General features: G+C 35.8%; 1 protein-coding gene across 1 annotated transcript in view; it reads right to left on the bottom strand.

Annotated features, from left to right (window-relative positions):
- Positions 1–220: 220 nt before the first annotated feature.
- COMMD10 (COMM domain containing 10) overlaps positions 221–11,820 on the bottom strand; it is a 104,164-nt gene continuing 92,564 nt past the window's right edge. Inside the window, exons 6-7 of the mRNA XM_005528131.3 lie at positions 1,402–1,461; positions 221–773 (exon numbers count right to left, since the gene is read on the bottom strand). Coding sequence (XP_005528188.2) covers positions 735–773; positions 1,402–1,461 — 99 coding nt within the window. The 3' untranslated portion in view covers positions 221–734. The remainder of the gene's footprint in view (positions 774–1,401; positions 1,462–11,820) is intronic.

The raw sequence follows: 11,820 nt of genomic DNA, 5'->3' as shown, positions 1-11,820 counted from the left end.
TTTCAGTATTTTTTGTTTTATACTCTGAGATTTCTCCCTTCAGTTATACACCATACTTCTTGGATTTATTAGTGGGCAAGCAGTGCTAAGAAGCCATTTTTATTTTTGGTGCCAAGAGTAAACATGTAAATCAGAGACACTGTTGATTATTTCAAATTAAAAAAAAACCCAAACTAAAATAGAACAAAGACAGCAAAATGAGGTTTGACGAGCCCCAAAATAAGCTTTTAAAATTCTGAATTTATTTTGAAAAATCTGCAAGAAGCATTATCAATTGTGTGAATAATATTTAAAAAGGATAGAGATTCTATCAGCTGTGTATTTTCTTACAACTTCCACATTTATGTCTACAAAAAAATACTTTTTTCGTGGTCTCTCACTAACATGCAAATTTCTACCAGAATCAATTATCACACAGAATAGGATGAAAAAACTATTTCAGAAGCAGGGTAGCATTCTTTTGCAGGGGGAGGGGGTGGGCAGGGTGTTTCCCCACTGCAAGTAAAGAAGACATTTTTCACAACTGCTAAGCAAAAAAGAGAAAGTCCATTAGGATCTTCAGACCTTCAACAAAGACTCTTGGCTAATGGTACTGGTCTAAAAAGCAGATAAGCCAAATAATTTTACAAGAAGCAACCCGCTGAATCCTTCAGGAAACACAGCTTGGCAATCTATCTTCAATTCAAAATAATGAGGTGGCAGAAGCGCGATAGAGAAATAAGTCTTCTAAAACATCACGTAAGGGAATCCAGCTGTGCTTGTATAGTTTCCAGCTATTTAAAGGAAAAAAAAAAAAGAGAGGAAAAAACCTCCACTCGTAAAATGTTGTTTAGAAACATGATAACAGAAATATCCAGTATCTTCAACTATGCATACCAAATATATTTGCATACCAATATAAAAATCCTGTACTCATGAATATTTGTTTTTACAGGAAGCTATTAGAATTCATTGCTGCAGTTTAAATATTCAAATTTTAAAGAAACAGTTGTCTAAATACTAACTCTTTAGCATGCACAGATGTTTTCCTGTGAATTTCCAATGCATAACAAGGAAAAAAAATAATAGAGTTCAGTTTGACTGGATTACAAGCCTAGCATCTTGACTGAAGATGTAACACAAAGATGCTGTCTCCAGAGAGATCCCCACTGTCAATCATCAGCTATTCCTCCTGATCTAGCTGCCAGCTTTGCTTATAGTGACCCAAGCCCTGCATATTCCAAAGCTGAATGCAGAGGCTCTTCTTCAAAATGGTTTATGTGATTAAAGAAATCCAACAGCCTTATTTTAAGTTGGATCTCTTCTTTCCAGTTTTATTAGATTTAATTAAATAGGCAACACTTCCTGCTGAGCAGCATAAGGTGTTTACAAAGAAACTATAGTATTGTAAAATGTACAGACCTTGTTGTAGAACTCAAATAGCTCCTGATGGCTAAATTCTACAAACACCTTCTTCAGGTTCTGTAAAGAAGAAAGAAAAAAAAAAATTAAAAAAAATAAGGAGGAAGAATACTTCTCTTCTCTTCTCTTCTCTTCTCTTCTCTTCTCTTCTCTTCTCTTCTCTTCTCTTCTCTTCTCTTCTCTTCTCTTCTCTTCTCTTCTCTTCTCTTCTCTTCTCTTCTCTTCTCTTCATTAACTCCAGTAAATCAGAATATAAGAGTAAGCTATATTAAAGATAATGGTTAGTTTCCTTCCATTCACTATAATGTTCCTTGTACATGTATATTTCATTTAAGTGAAGAATTCAAATCTACCAGTATATCAATTCTCCTCCTGTGAAGAACAGTAATGAAATAATCTATGTAAAGAATTTAGTTACCTTATTTTTAAGACAGACAAAAATGGCAGATTACATTCATCTTTCTCAGCAGTCCATCTAAGATCTGGTAAATACTATTTCACAGCGACAAAGTCAGTAGTGTATTTGATTGAACTGGCACAGCTATTAATGTACTGCACAAGCACAGAGCTGATACTTCCATTCATTAATCTAACAGTTCCAATCTTAGCATGCTGACACTGCTATAGGCATCCATGCAGATTCAGCCCAAATTAACAATTAACAAAACAGCTTCAAAGCAGTGCTTAAGCACTTTAAAAACCCACAAAATAACACAACTGATGAAAACTACTGTAGATAAAACAGATGGTGGTAATAATCCTCTGCATGCATGTGCTGATATCTGTGGAGATGGGGGTTAAATTAAAACTTCTGTCCTGCTTAACTTGCTTGGAGCCTGCTACCTTCAATCAGAGTGCAGATCTATCCACACAATTCCTAACCTTATTCCTTCTACTTCACTTTGTGACTTAATTTATTTAAAAGTAAATTTCTATTTCTGCACATTCTCTTTGTTTTTCTTAGACTTTTCAAGGCTTGGAGGCATTCCTGAGGATAAAAGCTGCACTTCCATGAACACTAACAAGTCTCTGTGAAAGCCAAATCTTACTCTGGATGCCTCTACTCACAAAATATTATCAGCTGAAATAACGTACACACACCACGTTTCTTTAACTGGTACCAACTTCATGTAACACTTGGGTCAATAGAAAAACACTTGTTTATCCACTCAACTTAAATGAGCAAGGACACTTTTGCATACAGACAAGGCTGTGGGCCAGATTCTGCATACTCAAAACAATGCAAGTCTCAAGTTATGCCAAATAATGTCACTGAATTTGGCACACCAAATGCACAAGACCAGCAGAAGCCCTGGGAACACAGTATAGGTACTGCCTGGTGCCTGCTCCTCAAAAGGAGCTGTAAGAGACACAGGAAAGAGATAAAATAACTGGGGCCAGCCTGTCTGGTGCAATTCCTCCTTCCCGCTCTGCAGAAAGAAGGATCCCTTCCAACAATTTCAGGACAGCTACAAAAGCCTAGAAAAGGACCAGTGATTTGCATGAGAGACCAATCTTCCCCCTCTGGGAAGGAACAATGCAATACTGTGAATCGTACGGTGAATACAAAATAAAACTACCAGGACAGCAGTTTTCTTTGCCATGACTCCAGCTGATCCTCCCTCCAAAGAGCATAATGCCATGACAGGGAAGTAAAAGCATTTTTAAAGGCTTTCTAACAGCTAAGAAACAAAAAAGAAAGCAAACAAGGGTTTTCTTCAGAAGAGAAAGTGGGCAGAGGAAAGAAGAAAGATACACTAATAGTAAAAGGATCTACCATTTCAGCTGGGATGTTTGCTTGGCATTTGCCTTCCTAGTAGGATTTTGACAACTAAATGGAAGGAATCAGAACTGCAGAGAGGAGGTTCAGTGAAAGGACAATTTCATGTATCTTAAAAGTCTATCAGTCATAATTAATATCTATGATAATTTCTTGAATGATTTCTGGAAGGGGAATCAGCTGGATTTTGATATGACAGTTTTGCAATGCCTCCAGAGAGGAGCAGAAAAAGATCTCTGACCATCAGATCTCATTTCTCTGATCTCTGTGTCTCATTCAAGATGGGCATCTTCTGGTACTACTTCAGATCAGCAAGCACAATCAATTCTCTCTCTCTCTCTCTCTCTCTCTCTCTCTCTCTCTCTCCGTCTCACAGCTTGTCTTTCATATTTTATAACTACATTATTTACTGTTAGTTATTAGTTACTCATAGAGTATGCAAATGAAAAAAAGTGCAGACCTTTTAATTCAGATTCTCTTTACACTTAATAAAAAACCCCACTATGCTTTATGACAGGATGAGATCTCTCTTCTCATTATTATTTAATAATCATACTCTGATAACTAGGACAAAATTTATGTTGGATTGTGGCAGGCAAATATCTGTGGAGATCTAAAAGAAAGCATCCCGTGCTGGGCTATGTTTCTGATCTGGGGTGGGAGTAGGAATGTCAATGGGAGAGAGGTGTAACAATCTTGTATGAAATACATTGTTTATCTGCACTTAATCATCTGCTAAAATGTATTTGTTTATATGTGTAAAAACCTGGTACATCCACTACACCACTTCAACAGAGAGTAGTGTCACAAAAAAAAAACCCATGCAGAAGTATGGCACCAGTTAAAAATGTTACTTTACTATATTAAATTTCTCACTAGAATGAGTCTGTTGAGGAAGGTGATAAATTATCGTTATTATGTGGTCAGAAGCTCCTATATAAATTAGAAAAACACTGTGTCATAACTACATGCAGACAAGGCTGTGGGCCTTGCGTGATCCCTACAAAAAACCCTACTTCTCAGGTGGCTGACAGCCCCCCATTTTTAGTGGAGATATCCATCATTCACTTATTTGCTTTATTCTGTGTGAACATAAACAAGTGCAATTAAAACTGTGTGCCACAGGACTAGGTTACCATCCAGTTCTTCAATTACTCAGTAAAATTGTCTTAAAAATTACTATATAGATAGAACATTGCTAAACACCCCAGAGCAGGCAAATTCCTAATATACTTAATGGAATTTTACTCAGATAAGCATACAAAATTACAAACCACAATAATATTTCAACCATAACTAAAACACAGGATGAAAAAAATCACTTTCAGCTTACTTACTTAATTAAATGTCACTGTGTGCAGACAAAGCCTCAACCTATTTATGGAAAGTACAGCTAAGCTGACTTCTTTTATCTGCATATACAAATTTTCAGATGTTGTCTCTGATCTAGTATGTGTTTCCCAGACATAAATAAGAAAACAGCAATTTGCTGGATGTCTAACTTCTTTCTTCTTTTTATCAAATGTATCATTCTTTTCTCCTCTTTCCTTATAAATATCTTCCCATCCCTCACCTTCGCACTATTCTCTCACCCATTTCTGGCGTCTCATTTTCTCTTTCTTTTAATCATCTTCATTGAAAGAAAACTAAATTCAGCAACCAAAAAACTAAACTGAATTTATTCCCATTGTCACACTTTGTCACTCCAATAGTTTTTCTAATCACATCCCAAATTTTGTTGCTGTGCCAGTGTCCTAGCTCCTACTTTTAGGAGTTTTAGCCTTTAGTGTGACAGTTTCATAGCATCAGAGAAACATAGCTGAAGATGCTATTCTTATGAAGACAAAGAAATCTCTAAAGTACCAAATATTCATTCTTTGGGCTGCTTTGAAAATACAGAGACAGGTTTTTTGTCTGATACAATATCCATGAAGGGTGGCAGGGACTGCACGAGACGAAGATGCTTAATAAGCATAGCTAAAGAGTATGTGCAGCACATTAGCTAAATTAAGTTGCTGTTAAGTTCATCGTGTTCATCTACTGTAAAACATGACAAAGCATTGCGTTTACTACCAGAAAGGTCTATGTGAATATCAGATGTCACCAAGAAAAATCTTTATATCACTCTGAATTCACTGCAAGGAATACAGTAAGAAGCTTTGTGAAATGTGTGGCTTGACATGTTTGGCTATGTATCACTAGTGAGTGTATTTTAAGTGTAAAAATTAGATTTTTGTGCCATTTTCCCTTCATACATCTAGATGAAATCCGATTTCATTCCACCTCTTCTTTCACCCCAGGGTTGTATCAATTTACAACTTACAGCCTCCTGAGAACTGTGAAATGCTAATAAGTTTAACTGATTAGGGTTGTTTTCTCCCCTTAAGTATCTTCTCACTTACTGTCTGCTATTATTTTAAAAAATGTAACATCTTCATCGGTCTCTAAAACCAAATTTCCTTTGGGGGTGGAAGGGGGGCAGAGAAGAGGAAAGAGAAATGAGAGGAAAATGAAGATAAAACCTTTATATTCCCAGACAATATTAATATGTTATCCTAACCAGAACTGCCATTCTGAATGTCTGGCTAATTCTATGAAATAACCATAGTAATTTAATATACACTTAGCTTACAACCACCACCAAACAGGCAATTTTTTAGCTGAACATGATCATAAGCATAAGATGATGAAGAATACAAGATATGTAAGATATGTAAGAGTCTCCAATTTCCCATTATCTTGGCTAACTATTTAAAACATTAATATCTTCTTGCTGCAAAATGTTTCAGTGGAAACCAAGCAAAAAAGGTCTCCTTAAAATACTTCAGAAAGTAGAGGCAAATTTCTGGTAATAACCAAAGGATTTGGTTTTGTTTTTAAGGGGTTTGTTTGCTGGTGGATTTTTGCAGAGTTTTGCAGCCTTACAGACTACACAGGTATTTCACACATTTAAGTCCCCAACTCCATGTGTAAGCATAGAGTAATGCACTAGAAGTTATAAATAAAAGCTAAACTTCTGGTTTAAGGCTAACTTGAATACAAAAACCTGGTATTACTGTTCTCAACTGCAAAGCTATAACTATTTCAATGATACTGAAAAATAAAAGCAAACTATTTCAAAGCAAACAGAGGGATAAGCTGAATTAGATCATATATTTAAAAGCTAAATGTCTACTGTTAATTATAATGTTCTGTGACTGCACACATGTAAAAAAATACAGTATATTCAGAGAAGGTTTTTGATAGTAACTCAGTGAAATAACATACATCGTAGTCTTCATATTCTAATATTACCTTTAATACTACCTTGAGCGACATCTCCATAAAGTTTGAGATAAGAATATTTTCTCACTTGCTATCCATTCTCCAATATATTCTTGTTAGATACCCTTGTAACCTCAGAACAGAATTATATGGATAACTAAGCTATTCAGTTTATGGACAAATTAAGATTCATTCCTAAACAGACCCCAGTTGATTCTTACTAGCCTACATTTTCCTCTGAACCTACAAATTTTTGTGCTACATTAATTCAGACTTCCTTTAAACTTCCTTGGACCCTGGAGAACTGTGCATTCACCTAGGCACTTACAGCTCTTTTTCTATTTGTATCTCAGAGAATTTATCAAAAAGTTTGAACTGCTTGGTCAGGAAGACCAATGTTAAGAAGAGCATATGCATTAAAACAGACCAGAATCTCTTAGAAGAACAGCTGTTTCTTAACTCTCTGTATATAAGAGACAGTAATTAAAACTTCTTCATATTCTTACAGCTGTAGATGGATGTAATTCAGCTCAGGGATTCAGCAAAACACAGGGAGTTAAATACAGACTAATATATTCCTAATTAAACTTCTTTCACATCATCAAAAAATGTAACCTCCAAACTTAATTCTTTTTCCAAGCTTATCTCCATCTGCAATACCAAATTACTATTTCTGTAGAGAAAAAAAAAATAATGTTTTATGACTAAATTACACACATTTCAAGTTTCAGTGTGTAACTGCTATAAAATGTAAGATAATAATCCACTTTTTTCCTGGCCAACATATTAACACAGTTTGGAAACATACTGCAGTCTACCTTTCAAAGTTGCACTGCTTTTCCATATAAACTTAAGAAATTCAAATTCCTTGTGGATTCAGGGAGATCAGGATCTGCATCATAATAAAGATGTCTTTCCCTCTCTTTGCAATCTGTATGTAAGCATCCTAGCCAAAGGTCTGTGTTGATTGCTGACATCTAACCAGTGTATTACTGGAATTTATAGACATACATACGGATATATCTTGAATGTCACTCCAGCAGATTCAGGATCATTTAAACATGTTTGCATGGAAAATGGCAAGAATGAATTTATTGCCCAGTCAGGTAATAAGGTAACAGATTCTGCAGGCATTGGGACACCTACAGAAGACTTGGCATACTCACAAACTGCAATAAGAATTGTCAGTCACTACCATTTTCATTACTCCTGTTCCTCTGCATCCTCACAAAAATATCTATTACTGGCTGAATGAACTGATGCAAAACTATAGACAGGAAAGGGGACACGACTACTGAAAAGACCACATAGGCTGGGAAGATCACAGAGCATTAGAGGCAGACAGGTCCCTTTTTTCACAGTAGGTAAGAAAAATGCTTTTAAAACTGAGAGAAGTATCGGGAAAAAAACAAAACAAAACTACAGTTTTCATCTCGGTACATCATGTCAGAGTAAATACCATCTTGCTAAAGAAAACAGAGATAGAACAGCCTTTTTTCCAATAGCTGTATCCAAGCAAAGTGTTCCTAGGAATTTTCATTCCTGTAAGTACCACCATTGTAACGGTTGGCCTTTTAATGATACTTTTGCATGGAAAACCTCTCAAAAACAGAAATCTAGAGATGAGGGTTGACACTTCTGTGCAGGTTATGTTAAATAAACTTTAAGAAACACATAACAGTGAACAAACATGCTTTTTGGAGAAATGAGTGGTAGACGTGTATCAGTGTATGCCTATCATGTAAAAGCATGTCTTTTACATTTATATTGCCCTTATGTTGCACGTACAGAAAACGGCTCATAGAAGATTTATTGAAAGGCTGACTTGCTTTATGTCAGTTCTGTATTTTGTATTTACCTTCACATGCCCTTTCCTTCTTTGAAGATAACTATACACACTGCACGAGCTCTTGATTGATTCTTCAGTAGACTCCACATGGATTCAGTCACTAAGAGCAACAACCATTCATCCACATGAATGTTGTTGTATTTTCAGGATTCAATGGCAAAACACGCATAATTTCCAAAAACAGTATATCAAACAAAACGTGTGTTTAAAAATCAGCTCATCCACTGAAAGGCTGCCACAATTACTAAGAATGTCACAGATTAATCTGAGGAACATGGGTCCTAATAATTATTACTTTCCTGTTTCTCGCCTAATTTTGCAAATTCTACTGTACTCCAAATACCACAGAAAGCTCTCTGAAGAAGCAATCTTACTAAAAATTAAAAAAAACCTACCAAATGAAAGCTCTTCCTTCCCATTAAATTTCATTGTATCAAGTTTGGAAAAAAGAGTTCATATGAAATCACATACATCCAAATTGTTGCATACTGCTTATACTGCCTGTAACCATCAAAACAGAACTTTTTTCTTTAGTCAGAACTGTACTGCGATAACTGGTTTTATTCCTCAGAAGAAATTAAATTCTTATCTTTCACATTTTAGTATACCTCATTTGTCACAGAAACTATGATATTTAAATAATTAAGTTCAGGAACACTGAAAGGAAAACTAGGCAGCTGAGACTGTGTGTATTTCTACTGGGGCTAGAATGTACAAAGTCACAGCTTCTTCAAAGCCAAGAAGACCAGTGAATTCACATTTCCATTCTAAAGATAGCTCACATCAAAACTGATACAACAGTCCTACATTCACCTCAAATGATAAGGAATTCAATCTTCTTATTATTATTGTATACACAGACAACCTCTGCTGAAGAAACGGAAAGCCTAGGCATGCTGGCACCAGAAACGTTTTCAAGGTTTTCTGACCTCACATGTTCACCAGATTTGATCACTGATGCCATTTTGATTTGATGCCACATTAAATTTTACAAACTACACATCAAAAAGATGTCATGTAGCTACAGTTATAAAATACTTTCACTATTGCAATCAGAAAATAATCAAATTCTAGGAAATTAACAGAACTGAGTGTAAATATTAAGTGCAAGATTAGCCTAGTATTATCATCCACCAATTAAAAATTATGAGTTTAAATGGCAAACAATGCACCTTGGGTGTCTTGGAACAGTGAAGCTCAGCCCACAGCATCAAAGGCAGACTGAGAACTCTTTGCATTTAAATATATAATGGTCAAAAACCCCTATTAGCAAGAAGGGAAGCTCAACACCATGCACAGCTTCTCACACAGCTTGCTTGCAGCTGATGTAATTAACCTGGAGTTACAAATACTTCATGTTCTAATCAGTTACACATGTTATGTTGGGTCTGAAGCTGGATTTAGAGGAAGCTCAAATTGTCATCCAAACCACTCAGGAAGTCACCCCTTTCTTCTAGTCTAAAAGCCAGATAAAACCTCCTCTGTTCAGAGAAGAAACCGGGGTTGTTATCATCTGCATCCACATCTACAGCTACAGATCCGACAGCAATGCTGTATGGTGAAGTCATGCAGATGACTAACATTTTAAAAAGGATTTATATCTCCATTTAAGAATGGAGGAAGCTGGCATCTTTTTGAATTATTACCTTCTGAGCCTACCTGGTTCAGTAAGAAACTGCAATGCTGTTTTAGCACAAAGAGCCATTCTTTCTTCATCACTGGAATACCTGAAAGTATCTACTATTTCTACTGAGGCACAAGAAAAGCAGCTGGATAAAAGATGCCAGCAGTGAGAAGAAAGATCACGGGAAGCTCAGATCCACATGAAATCAATGTAACTGGTGTGAAAACACCCTTTCAAAAATCTGCTTAAATATTTACAAAATGTCAAGATTAGTTAATTTGCAAATTAGTTATTTTTGTTTGAAATGGGTCACTCGGAGTATCACAAATCTGGATTTTTTTAGGCTGATCAGCAAAGATAAAATGTTTGGGGCTTTTTTTTTTTTCTGTGCTAAAGGGATGCTAGTGGCTGTCAGCAAGTATGTTTTTGATCTCCAGTGGGCATATCATTCCAGCAGCTAGCAACTGAGGGCTTGCACACAAATCTCAGCTGCTGAAAGATAGGGGAAGTCATGCAGAAATGAGGAATGTTAACTAACAGTCTAGTCCCCCAGCAGGATCAAAGCCAGAACTCTTAGGGAATAAGGTTGTTTGTAAAGTAGTGCATATTTTATCCTTCTTAAAAAATTATTTATTTTTATAAAGAAGTCACCTACTTACTATTTTTACTGCATTCTAAGGGCTCTACAGCTCACAATGCTCACGATCTACAAATAAGTGTTGGTATCCCTTGCCATAAGCAACCCAGCAAAGCCTTGAACCAGAGCTACCTGTTTGTATCAAGGACACACTGATGTCAGAGTGTGAACAAAATTACATTGCATCACTAGCCTGACCAAGAAAATACCCTCAGGCAACAGGGCACAGTGCAAAACTGGAAGGTCATTAAAACCAGTTTCTCAAATTAGATAAAAAAGCTTCACCTTTTTACAAGAATTACAAATAGATTATGTGGCCCTCTTTAATTATGACGCCACAAAATTAATAAGAATGTGGAAACAACCGTTACTACCAAGCAATAAAGCATCAACTTTCTCATTTGTCACTGAAGGTTACACAAATTCTAATGACACAAAATTACCAGTTTTGGATTTCAGACAATGGAATTTCAGTGATTTTGCTTTACTAGTTTTGCTGACAAGTTATTTAAAGCTTGATGCAGTGGAGTGGTGTGAATTCTCACTGCTTACTGAAAACTGGACGAGTGCTAAGGACAGAAAGTACAAGTTCTGTGTGTTTTCACATACACCAAAGATGAAATGAGATCTCTCACCCACAGTTTCTTTCAAAGCCACACTATCAACATAAGTGTGTAACTAATATCCTCTCAGGAAAGAAAAAAAAAAATTTGGCTAACATAACTTGAAAGAGGGTATCAAATGCCTTTTTATTTTATTCAAGTCTGTGTGCTATTGAATTACAGTCCATACACATTGCTTTTAAAGACAGTAAATAATAAGAAGGAATATAGTATTAGATTCAGATTATTTTACAGATGGCAGGAGCACAATCCAGTACTCAGGCTCACTGCAATGGTTTCATTTATTATCAAAACCAAGATACTTTTTAAACAAATCCGTTTAGCTCTCAATTAATTACATTTTTCTCTTTCACAAGAGAACTGCATGATGAAAAACTAAAACGGTAGAGCAAGCAATAAGAGGTGTATGTGGTGTAATCTTTTCACAAAGATAGACATGAAATTAATATTTAAACTAAAGTCTTTTTTATGTTTTTAACATATGAGTTCTTCAAAGGGAAAAATGGAATAGTAAGATGTTACAGGTCAGTTTGCAAATACTATTTTCTTAGAATCACACATCATTAAGGTTGGAAAAGAGCCCCTATGATCATTGAGCCCACCCAACCTTTGACCAAACACCACCATGCCAACGAAACCACT

The sequence above is a fragment of the Pseudopodoces humilis genome, chromosome 4 (assembly GCF_049639895.1).
Source record: "Pseudopodoces humilis isolate 2021_Gansu_Grassland_sample_001 chromosome 4, ASM4963989v1, whole genome shotgun sequence".
Lineage (NCBI taxonomy): Eukaryota > Metazoa > Chordata > Aves > Passeriformes > Paridae > Pseudopodoces > Pseudopodoces humilis.
Note: the sequence above shows the minus strand (reverse complement) of the source record. Positions and strands in the feature narration are given on the sequence as shown.